At 39.7% G+C, this 17,558-nt stretch overlaps 1 protein-coding gene across 7 annotated transcripts in view; it reads right to left on the bottom strand.

Annotated features, from left to right (window-relative positions):
- The window catches only part of adgrb2 (adhesion G protein-coupled receptor B2), a 336,322-nt gene that overhangs the window by 131,113 nt on the left and 187,651 nt on the right, over positions 1-17,558 (bottom strand). For all 7 annotated transcript variants that reach the window (XM_016292623.1, XM_016292624.1, XM_016292626.1 and 4 more), the window contains exons 12-16: positions 13,445-13,553; positions 13,177-13,323; positions 8,125-8,200; positions 5,167-5,269; positions 502-545 (exon numbers count right to left, since the gene is read on the bottom strand). In XM_016292623.1, coding sequence (XP_016148109.1) covers positions 502-545; positions 5,167-5,269; positions 8,125-8,200; positions 13,177-13,323; positions 13,445-13,553 — 479 coding nt within the window. The remainder of the gene's footprint in view (positions 1-501; positions 546-5,166; positions 5,270-8,124; positions 8,201-13,176; positions 13,324-13,444; positions 13,554-17,558) is intronic.

The raw sequence follows: 17,558 nt of genomic DNA, 5'->3' as shown, positions 1-17,558 counted from the left end.
TTTTGAGAACCTGAAAGCACAACTAGCTGTAGATTGTGTTTGTGATACTCATTCACTTCATAGGGCACTACAGAGTGAAACAGGAAACGGCACGTAATTTCATAACCAGAGATCCCTCAGGAAAAGCAACATTGTTTAGATTTTTGAAGAATATACGGTAATAAAGCTCCTGCCGTGACGGCTGACAGGTTTTTGGATGGGATCGATTCACAAGACTATCCGATCATGAGATTGAAGGCATTGTGTTTTGAAAACCCAAGCTCTCACTTTAACGCATGAGGTGAGAAGAATGACGCAAATTTCAGCTCATTAATTAAATTAATGCAGTGTCAAAGACTTCATCAAAGGGACTTCTGATTATTAACGAGTCTGCAAATACAAACACTGATGTCAAAATGCTCTCAATTGGGTTGAATAAATATAATATGAGATCTAAAATATGTTTGTGACAGTTGTGTAACAGACATTGTGCGTGTGGGGGGCTGCAGATGTGTGACTTACGGGTTTCCGTAGTCCCAGACAACACACTGAGGATCTGTTGTGCCCTGTGAGGAGAAAGAAAGAACGACAGAAAAAGTTAGGAATGACAAAAAAAAATAAAATAAACCAATTAGTGTTGCATTGCAGAAAGGAATAACAATAAATACTGTTTGCATTGCATCTGTGTCTGTATGAAGAGATGAAGTGATGGAGAATATATGTGAATTTAATTGATTTATTTAACAACATAATCAAATCAGGTGGCATCTGCAAACAAACAATTATAGGCATTTATTTGAAACATATATGTTTATAGAGACGTAACAAACTGATTGTGAAATGTTTAGCTTCAGAAAAATGTATACCATATTTCTGCCACTTGGTTTAATGATTTGTTATATAATATAAATATATTCATATATTTTAAGTGTCAATAATTTGTCCAAATTTTGGGGGCCACTTTATGTATGTGCTGAATGCAAAATTACTCTTAAATGATTAAACATTAAATTAAAACAAGTATATATTTTTAATAATTGTAATTATTAATACAAATAAAAAGTCAACATTAATAATAAATGTTTCATGAGCACTAATACACAAATACAAAACAGTTATTTTAAAATGTAATAAATATTTTTTTTTTTAAAGCTGTAACCCTCCCACATTTTTGTTGTAATCTTCTTTTGTGCGACAGTGGTTACTGTTCTCTAATTCTGATCACTATGTTGCTGTGTGTAAATGTAATGTAAATGTGTTTTCCACAAAATAAATATCTTGGTTATTTTGTCAAACATGTTAGTATAACAGTGGTATACCTACAGCTAATATTCCTTCAAATTTTTAGCGATGAAAATTTGAAGAAAACAAGTATTTCTAGATTGTTCTCTAATTTTGATCTCCAATATATATATATATATATATATATATATATATATTAATGAGGAACACAATGAACTTAAATGATTTTAGCAAATGGCTGCAATATAACAAAGAGTGAAAAATTTAAGGGGGTCTGAATACTTTCCGTACCCACTGTATATATATAGCCTATATACTGTATATGTGTGTGTATATATATATATATATATATATATATATATATATATATAAACCAATTCATTCTTGATTCATTGTTTTGTGAGAGTCTGGGATGATGTCCTCACTGTATGCCCAGTGTGAGGCTCTAATCAGGGTTCAGTGGTGCATGGCTGGATGAACAGCTCATTATTGATTCATCAGTGAATCAACTGGTGTAACTGACTAATCTGTCTCAGCTCAAGTTATGCCTATTATGTCTTTTTAGGAGGAGGAATCCCACATGGGATCTTATGACCTGAACAATAATCACCTCCGACCTTCAGGAGTCTAACAGACTCCCACTAGGGCTACCAGAATCAGAGGGAAATTATATATTGTTATATAGTCTCAGTGATGTGGTATACTTCCAATGAAAATGGATTCAGCGCGATACAGACACTATACAGGATTTTTAAACATGTCATTGCCCCCAAGTGGTTAAACAATGGCACATACTGGATTGGATCAAATGGCTGAGTCACATTTTGACAGAGTAAGTGTTTGAATGACAGATGGTTGACACAGTCTGCTCCACAATGGCCTGAGAGTGGTTTTCTGGACAGAATAACAGTCGGATCAGCCCAGAAACACTCACGCAGATGTTCGATCATTGTGATATGTTTGCTAAGGCCAGTTTTAAGTGTCCAGTATGGACTCATGCCGTTCGATTGGCTCGAATGTACTTATCAGCACCACAGACAGATGGTTTTGGTACTCTCATTTATAATGAGAACAAATGACCGGAGCCGTTTTGTCATTGCAGGTGGTAAACAAAACCAACAAAACATGCAATTGAATACATAATTTCAATTTGACACTCAAATAACTGACAGCCGGATGCTTTGAACATCAGTGATCAATAACCGGTGTAGATGCCAGTATGCCCGTATTAAGGCTGATGAATGGGGAGGATCGCCAGCCAATGATACAGCTGGAGTGCACTGCCTCCATTCCCAGCAGCCTCTGGGGCTCAGGATGGCTCAGGCAGGATGTCTTCGAGCAGCTGTCCACACAGAGAGGACAAGTCCCAACACACAGCCTTAGATGCCCCACTCCGTGTCCCAAACATCTGCGGCCGGGGCTCCGCTGGACAATCTGGACACTGACCCCTGCCAAGGTCTTTCATACACAGATGGGACTCACCCAGGACTACGGCTGAGTGGGGCACGACCTAAGTACGGCAGGGGACGTGTGCATAGAAAACATTGATGAATCACATCCACTCCTATATTTCCAAAACTCACGCCTCTACGGAGGAGATAGCAGGTAAAGATTGCCATGACGACTAGGGGAACATCACAATGGCAGTGTTCTCCACGCAGCTGATTTCTGCACTGATGTACAATCCAATCTGCAGGTTTCGCACATTTTGCATAAATCCTCGAGGGTATATTTTTATTAAATTTTTTTCCCACATAAAATATTGAGAGCCTTTATGTGCAGTACTTTATGTCCTGTGTATTTAGGGATTAAAGATGCTCTATTCATAACAGATTATTAATAGAGGGTCATTCTAACAGAACTGTATTTCGTGCCTGATTATGGTGTTCAAATAGACTCACTGTGCTAGAAGTTCTGTGCTCACTACATCTCAGGCAATTTGTCACCATGAGTGAATGTGCATTGGTTATCGGTCATAACTAGTGGTATAGTTAGAACCAAAAGGGGAAATATAAGAATATATAAGAAGACAGAAATTATGGTGAACGCATGTAACCTCAATTCTGAAGGGTTAGTTTAGACAAAAATTTTATTTTCTGAAAATATATGAAAATTCAGAAAATATACGAAAAGATTCCTCTATTCTGCATATATACACAACCGATCAAAGCACGCTATTATCGGAACATTATCAGAATCTGCCGATAATGGCTTAAAATGTAGGCATTGGCCCAATGAGAAACATTATGCCGATATGCCTTGCCAATAAGACAAATTACTTGCATGTACTTAGGCTGTTCTAGCGATAAGATCACATCAGCAGTGTTGTCATTCTTGAAGCAAACTTTTGTCTGAATGATGATTAGATTCACTGTTTTGGATCATAGCATTTAATTAGAGAACGCAAGTACAGAATGACGCGTCTGGTGTACGATAGAGTAAACAGTTACCAGCGCGTGCAGCAGCAGAAACAGCCTTCCCCGGGTCCTAATGCCCCTTCAGCGAGGCCTGTTTATTCATTTAGGGCAGGGGCAGGCAAGTTGGGGCAAGAGAGCCACTGTCCTGCAGAGTTTAGCTCCAACCCTAATCAAACACACCTGAATAAGCTAATCAATGCCGCAGGATTACTAAGGCAATAGACAGGTGAGCTTTTTTTTCAGGGTTGGAGCTAAACTCTGCAGGACAGTGGCTCTGTAGTACCGAACATGCCTACCCCTGATTTAGGGGGTGCTGTTGGCCTACTTGATATAAAATGAAAGTAAAATACACAAATAACACAAAGATTGTGTTTTTGATTAAATAAAGCAGTAATTGAAGTCATGACAAGTACAAGTATGTTTTGATTTAAAGATCAGAAGCTATAGCTTACTTACAAGAATAAAAATCACAAACTTGACACTTGTAAATTAAATCATTATATATATATATATATACAGTATATATATATATATAGATTTATTCATTAATGTGTGATATATTTTTCCGAACAGATTATGGAAACTTAAATACAAAGATCTCTAAAAGATATTCAGAATTTTTACAACTCTTTTGCTTTAGACCATCTACAAATGTTAAATCTTCAGATAAAATGTTAAGGTTACCACTGCATCTGGCTGAAGGAGGATTGATTGATAGTTGATATATAGTTATTTTCAAAGCTTTCAATGTACTCTCATTATAAAGCAAGTAAGTTTGTGTTAAAAACTAACCAAAATGAAAAATAATACGTTTATAATCTCTGCACAGGAGAGACTTGGTGTTTTTTTTTCCAAACAAAAATATGTTGGTATCAGCATTGGTTATCGGCCAAAATGAGTTGAAAAATATTGACATATCGGATATCGGCAATATCATGCATCCCTACTTCAAAAGTTTGGGGTCAGCAAGTTTTTTTATTTATTTATTTTTTTAAATAAATTAATATCTATATTTCGCAAGGATGCATAAAATGTATCCAAAGTAAAGACCTTTAGATTGTTATAGAAATAAATTCAAATAAACGCTGTTCTTTTAAACTTACAAAAATATTAAGCAGCACAACTGTTTTCAATATTGATAATTGATCATATTTAAGCATCAAATTAGCATCTTAGAATGATTTGTGAAGGATCATGTGACACTGAAGACTGGAGTAATGGCTGCTTAAAATTCAGCTTTGCCACCACAGGAATAAATTATATTTTAAGAATATATTAAATTGTATTAATATTTCACAATATTACTGTTTTTACTGCATTTTGATGCATTTGAAGAGACTTTCAAAAAAAAAGTTTAACAACCCAAAAACATTTGAACGGTATTGTACAGGAAAATAAAACTGTTTCAACTAGTGATTTAGTTAAGGAAAGGTACATCAAATATATACTGTGATGTAATAGGCATATTTTGTTGGGGCATTTAATATTAAAGCCTGTTAAAATATAAATAAAAGTATAAAGTACTTACATTGAGCAAAGGGGCAAGTTCTACTGATACCAAGGGCTCGGTGGGCTTGGGTAAAGGACGTACCGTCACTGTCAGAATCTTCGAGATGATGACGAATGGATCCCTGGGAGGAAGGAACACAGAGCGAGTTAGATCCAAAACTGACTCCATTTCAAATCTACCAATATGTATAAAGGCTGGGCAACATTCAGAATTTAAGAACTGGCACCCTTCATGATTGAACTGGCCACAGCCCACAGAATGATCAATTAGAATTTGAATTGATATGACAAAATCATGAAATTCAAAACTGCAATTCAAATAAATTCAACACAGTCACACAACAGAGAACATTTATTAGTTGACAAACTGTGTGACAAAACAATAACATTTAAAATTTCTTCTAATTCTGCATATTTATTCACAGTCACTTATACACTTTTCTCAGGTGATTAGACAAATTTCTCTAAACGAAGTTCAATAATGCCAAAACAATTTACATAAAAAGAGATTTAAATTTTTGTTATTTTTTTTTTATTACATTTGTTGTTGATTTATTAAATAAAATAGAGTAAATAATACAAAAAAATACATAAATAAATTAAATACAAAACTCCATGGGTGGCATTTCAAATATTGGTTAGAATAATAATGTACATTTAACAGCAGTTGATTTCTTTGAATTTCATTGCATTTTATTTGTGCTTCCTTAAATTCGGAACACAGTTTCGCACACTGTATGCCACCTCAGTTCCAATTTGATTCAATTGAATTCTGAATGGCACACAACTCTGGCAGGTAATCCATGACAGACCATGATACAATGGCTGAGTGCCACCGTTTGTGTGTGTGTGTGTGTGTGTGTGTGTGTGTGTTTTAAATCCATTGGCAGAGCTATTTTGGACTATCCTGCGCTAAGCAAATCCATCTATTTCTGGTGTGTGTGAGGGTGTGTGTGTTATGGAGAAAGATAAAACTTGTGTATCCGTGGGTGTTGGGTCACAGGGAGTTACATTCTGTCACAAACAAATCGGGCAGGTTAGCCCCCCTGGGACAGCGAGAGCAAGGATGTGTGCTCTGTGCAGAAAATGAATGAGACACAAAGCAAAAGCAGACCAAAAACAAACAAATAGCCTTGATCCCATACATATTCAACAAGCTCCGTCACAATCAACCACACTGAGGAGCAATGACCTGGATACCCACACCTCTAACACAGCTCACAATAGAAAGAGACAGAAGCAAACACAAGCAGTGGTTGTCGGCACGCTCTTGTGTTCCTCGGGTTGAGGGCTCTGACATGTTCAGTGAGTTTGGACAGTGAACTACAGACCCCAGCTGGGCTTGAGTAGAAGAAGATACGTCCCTACATGCCCCCCAGTGTCAGCTGCACAAATCCAGTGGCGGCTCGTCGGGGGAGGCATGGGAAGCATGGCTTCCCCAAAATTTTGAGGTGAGAATGGGAGGAGGACGATTTAATGTTAATAAAATTAACAATTAATTTCAGTTCATGTCTCAGAATGTGTATTTCTTGTTTGTAATTTCACAGCTGTAATACCATAACATGTTAATGATGTTGGAAAGCGCCATTTTTCTATCGCGAATGTGCCGAATCTGCTGATGTAATTACAACCGCTAATGATAGAAAAGGGTAGGGGGAGGCCGGGGGAGAGCTGAGCTCTCGTGCCTCCGTTGGTAAAAAAAAATCAGCCAATCGCCATCGAGTATTCACTTTCAGCGCTGAGGAGTGTTAAGAAAAGAAACCTCGTAGGGGAGGCTAGCATATATATACCCAAATTGAAAAAAGGGGAACACACGCCTAACTGGATATAGGCTGCAGCAGTCGGCTTAATTAAATAGCACAACAGGCAGCTCTCCTTTAACACAGACTTTTAAGAAGGGATGGATGCTTGCTTCAAGTGATAGGCCAGGTAAGTGAAATTATATTATCTTGCTGTATGTGTGTCATTTTCTTTACGTTTTCTGACTAAAAACAACAAAAAAAGCCATTTTAAAGTGGTTAAGCAAATACTACTACTACTACTAATAATAATAATAATAATTGGCAGGGATCCCAGACCAATACAATTAGTGTGCCTCCTCTATTTTAAAACCCACGAGCCACCACTGCCAATCAGCCTAATTACACTTATCTCCTCTCTCTCAATACAGACAGGCTCTCAGTAGTGGTTACACTGGGGGCAAAGGCAACACAGTTAACCAGAATATCTAAAAATGTAGCCTCACACTTGCCCCCCTTTTTTCCCCTTACATTTGAGTATTAATTTGAATAAATAAATACATTATTAAATGTAAATTTTATTATTTATTTATTTTTTAAATGACAATTCTAATCACTTGTGGCTTTTTTACCTTTTAGTGTCCATCTAAACTAATAATGTTCCCCTGTGTCAATCTCTGTGAGAACAGCTGAGTCAGTTTGATAAGGCTTTGGCTGTGTAACAGGGCAAATCTGAGGATTTAAGACCCACATCCCTTGACACAGCATCAGAATATCCATGGTAAGGATCATGGGATTATCAGGTAGTGCAGGAATAGGAGGTATTCTAGGAATAGACAGCACTGTATGTCCATTTTAGGCTGCTGTTGTAAAACTAGAAAAGAAGACAGTGTGGGAGCACAATGAGCCTACAAAAGGTGGCAAACTTTACCATGGTTAATCCTGTATGAAGTCATATGAACTGTTGACCTCCTATCAGAATGTAAAGGGTATGGTCAAGACCTTCAAATAAGCATCTTAGTCAAATAAGCTAATTTCTAGACAGATTAAAACAGGTTTAGTGATTGTTCCACTTTCATTCTTTGGATCAATTTCGATTTTGATAATTGTCCATTGTCTCTGCAAGCTAGTGTCAATCTTATGCAGAGTAACAGAATGAGTGCCCTTAAAACAGCTTTCAAAAATTTATTAATACACACAAACACATGCATTCACACACACTCAAAGACGGGACTTACTTTGGTGGGGGCATTATGAGGCCAAGGGTGCGGTACAGAATGGCTCCAATGACGAAATACGGTGTGTCATCTGATTCTACGGGAAATAAAGGGTCACAGTGTCAAAACTTAATACTTGAAACGTCCTGAATGTCCCAGATCAAAACTCCATCAAATGAATCGAACCATAAAAAGAAGAGAAAATCTTTCAAAAGGATGAAAAAACTTAAAACATCTGAGGATGGGTTTTAAACATAAAAAAAATAAATAATAATAATAATAAATGTGTTGATTTAGAAAATATATATATATATGAAAACGTAATGTGATCAATTAATATACTTTAGATAAAAAATAAATATACTTCACATTTTAAATACATGGGAGTGTATTAATTTGAATAAACAAACAAATACATAAATATGTTTTAAATTGAACTTTAAAAAAACATTTTAAAAAGCTTTACTTTAAAAGCTTTATATTAAGGAATTATTATTAAAACATACAAAATCAGTTTAGTAAATAAAAAAACATATTTAAGTCATTATATGTACAAACATGCATATGTTTAAGTGTTTTATCTTATATTTATATTGTATTATTTTCAGCTCTTGTCTTTCTTACTAAATTAATATAGAGGGAGGGGGGACTGAGCATCATGTCACTGATCCACTTACTCATATTCAAATTTGAAGAAAAAACACATCACAACCATTTTATGACCACAATATATGCAGCTCCAGTTGAAGGAACCAAAAACACAAAGCACAATATAAAGGAAGGGTATTTAAGAAAACTCTTAGTGAGAGTCAGTACAAAGCCTGACATTTAAAAGACACCGAAAGGAGGGGATTCATAGAGATATGACCACCGATTCTGTTCCCAGGCCATCTGTCCACTCCTCCACATTGGCTCTGTAGCCCTGTTTCAGAAGCGCACATCTCCGTGCTTTTCATATCATTTGTTTTGTTCTCCCCTCTGCACGAGTGCCTTGCCTCCACATGAACCTCATCATCTGTTCTTTTCTGAAACACTATTTATCAAGGACCTCTTTCTTCTCCATCCCTCCTCACTCCCATCCAATTCTTCTTCTCCTCGAAACGCTGTAGGCACAGAGAGACTCGTCCCTGAGTAAATGCCATCATATTTCACTTATGGAGGACATGCTTTGGACACAAAGTGAAAGTGATACAGTAATAGGTGATGTAACGGGCCTAAAGTCCACATTTCATTGCTCTATTGTTCTCATGCTGCACTGGAAGTCCTCACAGCTATTCAAAGTTTATATGAGCATTTAGACCTGTTCTAAGGCACTTCAGAGGCTCTGATTTTACTGCAAATTTCATAAAGAGAAACTCAGCCATGGCTGAATCACTGTTGCAATTTTCACTGACATTATGAAATGTAAGGTTTAATAATTTAGCTTGAATAGAGCTTGTTAAAATCTCAGAACACAATATGCATACTGTCTGATGCAAAAGAATACACTTGTAACGGAGTACCAGTGGATAACGTGGTCTCATTAGCATATTTGAATCTCTCCAAAGTTGTTTATGGTTTAGAACCTTAGAACATTTATTAAATATGTTTAACAGTTTTTTTTAAGTGCCCCTATTATTAATATTGTTTTATGAGTCTCCTAAAACAGGTTTACATGCATGCAAGGTCAAAAAACACATTAGTTTTCTCAAAAAATAGATTTAATGTTACCTCATTTCAAAATGATTCGGAAACGACTCGTGCGAAGCAGTTCAAAGAATCAGTCTCTCTAAACCCCTCCTTTCCGTGAGCCCTCACTGCTGTGATTGGTCAGATGGTGCACTCCTTTGTGATTGTTCCAGAGCCGTAGAGAGATTGGCTCTGGATTGGTCTACCGCGACCAGCGTGTGTCGGAAACGAAACGCCCATTTCCATGACGGTATGACAGCCCTGGAGACTTGTCAATACATAGAAAAGATGGTATCGATTGAACCTTACCAGTTCGAGCCGGAGTCTGATGAAGAAACGGTTGAACTGGCTGATCGACAAGAGACTGACTCGCAAGCACGACTTGAGCAGGACGTTTCTCAGTGGTAAGTGTCAAGTGTTAACAAGTTTGTGGTAATTATAAGATGTGATAAAACAAATCTACTCTCACAGCGTAGGATACAGCGTCTTCTCGACATGATGTTAACCACACAGAAATTTTACAGTTTGTGGGCAGGCAAGTTGGTGACGTAGAACGTGGGCAGACATTATGCAAATGTGTTACTTTGTGACGTAGAGCTGTAACAGAATAAGATTCGAATTCCTGACGATTGCGAGCCGACTCTTTTTTTTGATAGACAATAAATGTATTTATCGTGCACTGTCGGCTTCACAACTTTGCAGATAGTTTATGTTCACATACAGCTACATGACACACTGCATGAAAGGTAATATTCGAAAAGGCATAACAGAGGCACTTTAATACTGTGTTTAACAAGATAACATGTTTACTGTGAAAAACACTTTATAAATAAATCAGAAAATGTTTCTCTTAATGTATTTTCCAGCCTTATTTTAGTATTATTCATATTCGTATATATATATATATATATATATATATATATATATATATTCATAATTTTTTTAAAGTTTTTTAAAAGGACTTTATAAATAAATCTAAACACTTTTTTTGTCTTAATTTCTGTTTCTGTGTTATTTTAATATAATTTACATAAAATTATAGAATTTTAAATTTAATTTAAAATGTTTTTAATTTTCAGTTTAATTTGAGTTTAAGTTTTAGTAATTGTGCTATGTGACTGTCACATTTGATTAGTTTTTAAATATATTTTTATTTCTTTATATTTGTTTTAATAATGTTAGTACTTCAACTTAAATTTATTTTATTATATTAGGCAACATTTCTCTTTTTGATCTAATTTTTATCTTTCAAAATTGATTTTTAACAGTTTATATTTTATAAGCACTGATGCTTACACATCTAACATTAATAGTGGGCAGAAACTATGCTAGCTAGCATAGATACATATAATACATATACACAGTATTTAAAAAAATATATTTCCTGATGATATTTTTATAATTTGTTTTGTCTTTACCACAGTGAAGAAAAAGCAACAACTTTTTTTGTCATTAAAATATCCCCTCAGACAGACACATGAAGTTTAATAGCAGTGCTTTTTTTGGACCATCATGCACTAAAAAATAACTCAAATTAGCCCTTTTAACAGATAATTCAATGCCCCAAATCTAGAAAAAACAACAAAACAGACTCTTCTAGCTCGGTTTGCTGTCAAAGGATGAATAAATGGAGGCGTGTATCATCCCTTCACTGAGAACGGGGATGTCACAGGACAAAATTATGCGACTTATCCAGGAATACTGCAGTTCTATCAGACTCAGCAAATCAAATGCCAATCAGCTCCACAGCGCTTCTGCCTGCATCTTAAACTATGAGTTAATGGATGACAATCACACAACAAGCCCTGTTGGTCTGGTTTGAATGGAACCTGACTTCTATCTTCCCTCTTTTCTCTGAGCTCTCACTTCAACAATGCTATTTTGAGAAAGGGCCCTGATGAACCTTTCCTTCTTTCAATAGAAAACCGTTCTGGACAAAGCTCAGCCCAGGGTGCCATCTTATTTCTGCTGGCAGTGGGCAGAATGGGGAGCATGTCGAGACAGGAAGTGTTTGTTATTTCCTGCTGGGTGATCCTCCACGGACAGGCAGGTCTGTAATGGTTTAGCCTGAAGTTGTTTAGACACTCAATGAGACACTAGCAATAATGGTCATTTCTTTGATGTTCGTTTGTTTCTTTCTCATTTCATTCAGCACTCTCTTCAGCCTTCAAACCAGCTCTTCCATGCCCACATCCTGTGTTTTCATTCTCTCAGGCAGAATATCTTTCGAAAGTCTGAGTCTGAGGACTGAGTGTCTGTCATGCTCGCAGATCACTATGATTTCATTGGTCCATTTATTCTTCTTATTCTCTCAACCATGTTCTCTGTCTCTTCCCAAACCACTGACTGATTGAATTCAGTTCTTCTTCAGTCAGCTAAACAAGACTGCACAGTTTAAAGCTGCTCAGTATTGTACACACAGAGTTTGGTTATTTATCGCAGAATGGGAGTTCATCTGATCAATACATGGGCATACAATTACAGGTCATATCCTCTTGAACGAGGCAAATCAGCAATACAATCTAAAGACAGTGGTGCTAAAGAATTTTCTCAAATCATAACATAACATAAAGCATTTTACAGGTCTTATTAATACAGAAGCTGACATGGTTACAGAAAAAAAAATATGAGATGGGAGAAAAATTATCCTCAAAAACCACAAACAAAACTACACAAGGTAAAAGAAAATATAATCCAGGTTACATAAATATGGGTGCAATCAATAAGAAAATAGTCTGCGCTAACCACAATGCATTCTGTGCAGTGAATTGTTGGCTGCCAAGAGCATGAAATCATCAAAACTCAATTTAACAATTCAAACAATTTTGAAACTGTGTATGGTCACTGCTAGATGTCCAAAGAAAAGTCTGTTGAGCATCACTGATTTAGGTGACTCATTCCCACATCTAAATGAAGCTGCAACGCTCAAAACTTGGCAGTGTGTACTTGTTCCAGGAGGGCTGACAAAAAAAAATCAGGAGAGTCGTGAGAAAGATGTTAAAGAATGTCAAATGTGACAGGCAAGAGAGTCATATAACATGCTAGGACACCGGAGCAGTTCACATTAAGCAGCAGAACCCTGATGAGACAGTCAGACTCACTGCTGATTCCAAAGGATCTCATTAATAACCATGATGGAGCTGCACACAGAGATGCAATGCAACTCCCATACTGTTAGCACGAAAACAACATGATAATTGAAAACACAACCCAACCAAAAGTGTATATTTACACATTGTACATATCACATAACTAACACTCTGCCTCTTTCTTGGATAAACAGTAAAACAGTGGCAAGATTAGAAAATGTTGCAAGCTGCAATCAAACTTGCATTACCTGCAAGATCACTATCAATCAACATGTCGGAGTGCATGCACTAACACAACATATCCCATATCACTCACCATCAGAGGACAGGGTGAAGACTTCTTTGGGGATGAAGAGCTTGTCATCTGCAGAACGTGCCCAGTCTTTCATTCCTCTCCTCCCCTTCATGGGGAAGTTGATGTCACTGGAAACAGCCGAAACTGGTTCTCGCTGGATGGTGATTACTGACAGAACCAGAGAAAGTTCAAATATTAAATGCTTCACGGTAGTACCTTTAAGAGATGTGTACTGCAGGACGACATGACATTTACTTGTGGCACTTTTGTGGATGCTATGAGAACTTACTGAGGTTGTTGGTGACGACCAGAAAGCTCTGGAATGGCTTTTGAGCATCTCCAATTAGATGAATAAAGTCTTCCAAAACTTGCATCAGTAACACAGATCCCAGAGAGACCTAAAAGGAAGTTAAATTGATCAAAAGTGGCAGTGAAGATATTTATAATGCTACAAAAGGTTTCTATTTCAAATAAATGTTGTTCTTTTGAACTTTCTATTCATTAAAGAATTCTGAAAAAAAATGTCTCTTTTTCAACCAAAATTAGCACTACAACTGTTTTCAATATTGATCATAAGAAATGTTTCCTGAGCACAAAATCAGCACATTAGACTGATGTGAAAATTTTGCTTTGTCATCACATGAATTATATTATTAATATATATAATAAAGAAATATAATAAAGTTTATTTACACTCAACAAAATTAATATCATGTTTTTGCCCCCGTTTTTCATGAGCTGAAATCAAATATCTAAGACTTTTTCTATGTACACAAAAGGCCTATTTCTCTCAAATATTGTTCACAAATCTGTCTAAATCTGTGTCAGTGAGCACTTCTCCTTTGCCGAGATAATCCATCCACCTCACAGGTGTGGCATATCAAGATGCTGATTAGACAGCATGATTATTGCACAGGTGTGTCTTAGGCTGGCCACAATAAAAGGCCAGACCCCGATGAGGACGATGAGCATGCAGATGAGCTTCCCTGAGACGGTTTCTGACAGTTTGTGCAGAAATTATTTGGTTATGCAAACCGATTGTTGCAGCAGCTGTCCGGGTGGCTGGTCTCAGACGATCTTGGAGGTGAAGATGCTGGATGTGGAGGTCCTGGGCTGGTTTTGTTACACGTGGTCTGCGGTTGGGAGGTCGGTTGGATGTACTGCCAAATTCTCTGAAACGCCTTTGGAGACGGCTTATGGTAGAGAAATTAACATTCAATTCACGAGCAACAGCTCTGGTTGATATTCCTGCAGTCTGCATGCCAATTGCACGCTCCCTCAAAACTTGCGACATCTGTGGCATTGTGCTGTGTGATAAAACTGCACATTTTAGAAATGCCTTTTATTGTGGCAAGCCCAAGGCACACCTGTGCAATAATCATGCTGTCTAATCAGCATCTTGATATGCCACACCTGTGAGGTGGATGGATTATCTCGGCAAAGGAGAAGTGCTCACTAACACATTTGAGAGAAATATGCCTTTTGTGTACATAGAGAAAGTCTTAGATCTTTGAGTTCAGCTCATGAAAATTGGGGGCAAAAACAAAAGTGTTGCGTTTATAATTTTGCTCAGTGTATATATATATATATATATGAAGAGTTAATTTGCAAAAACCGATAAACACCACTTTAAAAAAAATTAGCTGACTGCCGTGCATCATTCTCCACATATAGCGCGATCTGAACCCTAAACACGTTTTGTCAAAAAAGCCGGTTTTGTCCACTTTCAAGGCATCGTGAGTTCACATTTTACTGCAGAAGCCGACAAGCGCCCTTTTTGTTTTTAAACAGAAGCCGATAAGTCAATTTTAGCAAATCAGAGTGCTGTATTCAGGCCAGGTGATAAGGCTACTTTCACTTTGAAAAGATGTGCTAGCTGAGAGGAGTTTCGTCAAAGCTGACAAAGTGATCGAGGATGGATAATTTCGACGAACTTGATGAACCTGTGATATCTTCTTCAGGGCGAAAAAATAAAATAAAAGCTGAAACGTTTTCACGGAACCTTGCAAAAGCAGCGTGTTACAATGGTGAGGGAAAAGCTCAGAGTCGGATCCAGAGATGTCGGCTATGCTTTCCCAGGCCGCCGAGAGGGTAGGGCTTGAGTGGAAACCCCCACCGCGTTCCGGGCCCTCAAGGTTGGATGATTGGTTTCTCGGGGTGGCTCGCGCTGCCTCAGTGCCTTTCTTCCCGGAGGTGCATGAGCTCACCAGGTCATGGACGGCACATTTTTACTGCCGGAAACCGACCTGCTGGTTTCCTCCTCCCTCACTACCCTCGATGGTGGTGCAGCTAGGGGGTATACAAGGGTCCCCCCAGTGGAGCAGTCGATTGCGATGCAATTGTGTCCTAATACCACCTCCACCCGGCAGGGCGAACCGTGCCTCCCCTCCCGGGTCTGTAGGTACACATCTGGCTTGTCCAGCGATGCATATACGGCCTGTGGAGAAGCTGCCTCCGATTTACACACTACGGTGTTACTGCAGGTTCATCAGCATTTTTACTGCCGGAAACCGACCTGCTGGTTTCCTCCTCCCTCACTACCCTCGATGGTGGTGCAGCTAGGGGGTTTACAAGGGTCCCCCCAGTGGAGCAGTCGATTGCGATGCAATTGTGTCCTAATACCACCTCCACCCGGCAGGGCGAACCGTGCCTCCCCTCCCGGGTCTGTAGGTACACATCTGGCTTGTCCAGCGATGCATATACGGCCTGTGGAGAAGCTGCCTCCGATTTACACACTACGGTGTTACTGCAGGTTCATCAGGCCAAGGCACTGAGGGACCTGCACGAGGGTGGTCATGATCCGGAAGTTCTGAAAGAGCTCCGAACCGCTAGTGACCTCGCGCTCCAAGCGAAGAAAGGTCACCGTGAGTTCTCTGGGTCGTGCGATGTCCACACTTGTGGTCCAGGAGCGCCATCTCTGGCTGTGTCTGGTAGACATAAGGGATGCCAACAAAGTTTGGTTCCTTAATGCCCCAGTGTCCCAGACCGGCCTCTTCAGCGACACGGTCGAGAGCTTGGCCCAGCAGCTTTCTGCTGCACAAAAGCAGACTGAGGCGGGTCGTCACACCCTGCCCCGGCGGGTAGCTGCTGCCTCCACCCGGCCGCAGCGGCCCCCTGTGTCCTCCCCTGCTCCCGCGCCGCATGAGCGAAAGAGCAAGAGGCCCCGGGACGGGTCACCCAGAGAGGGAGGAAGCTGCTCTTTGGGGGATGGTGAAGGCACCCCTCCCTCCCCCGGAGGAGGGCCGGGTGGAGAATCTGGAAAATCTCTACGAGAGAGTGGTTTTCTCTGTCCCTGGGTCCTGGGCACGGAGAGTCGCGGACGGACCAGCCCCGAACCACACTCATCCTCCTCCATTACCAGCAGGCAGCAACGGGCGGTTCGAGAGTGTCAACAAAGGCCCTACTCACACACCCTCTGCCAAACTGTGGAACCAGGTAAGCGCTGCACCGTACACTCAGACCCCTCTTTGGTCTGCTCACAAGCCGCCCGAGTTGGGTCCCTGCTTTCTACTTTGCTGCCTCACTGCGGGTATGGCGGTGGTTCCGCTTGCATGGTATCTGGGTGCCTGGCTAGCACTACCCAACCCGTCTCGTTGGCTTCTGCGGACCATCAGCCTCGGCTATGCGATTCAGTTCGCCCAGCATCCCCCCAAGTTCATTCACGACAGTGAAGGCGGCCGATGCTCCTGTCTTGCGTGCGGAAATCGCAGTCCTACTGGTGAAGGATGCGATAGAGCCGGTCCCTCCAGCCGATATGAATACAGGGTTTTACAGCCCTTACTTCATTGTACCCAAGAAAGGCGGTGGGTTACGACCAATCTTGGATCTGCATGTCTTGAACCGGGCCCTTCGCCAGTTACCATTCAAGATGTTGACGTAAAAACGCATCTTCGGGGGCATCCGTCCCCAAAATTGGTTTGCAGCAATCGACCTGAAGGATGCATACTTTCATGTGTCGATCCATTTCTGCGGTTCGCGTTCGAAGGACAAGCATATCAGTACGAGGTCCTGCCCTCCGGGCTGTCCCTGTCGCCCCGTGTCTTCACGTAAGTTGTGGAGGCAGCCCTTGTTCCCCTGAGAGAACAGGGCATTTGCATTCCCAACTACCTCAACGACCGGATCATACTAGCTCAGTCTCAGCATCAGTTGTGTGCACACAGGGACTTGGTGCTTTCGTACCTCAGCCAGATGGGCCTTCAGGTCAACTGGGAAAAGAGCAAACTCTCCCCAACACAGAGGATCTCTTTTCTCGGTATGGAGTTGGATTTGGTCGAACAGACAGCACGCCTCACAAAGGAACGTGCACGGTCGGTGCTGAACTACTTTAATTCATTCAAGGGCAGGACAGCGGTCCCACTGAAACTATTTCAGAGGCTCCTGGGGCATATGGCAGCTGCAGCGGC

Source organism: Sinocyclocheilus grahami, unplaced genomic scaffold (assembly GCF_001515645.1).
Source record: "Sinocyclocheilus grahami isolate Dianchi unplaced genomic scaffold, SAMN03320097.WGS_v1.1 scaffold289.1, whole genome shotgun sequence".
Classification (NCBI taxonomy): domain Eukaryota; kingdom Metazoa; phylum Chordata; class Actinopteri; order Cypriniformes; family Cyprinidae; genus Sinocyclocheilus; species Sinocyclocheilus grahami.
The sequence above is the reverse complement of the archived record's forward strand: the minus strand, read 5'-3'. Positions and strand labels throughout refer to the sequence as shown.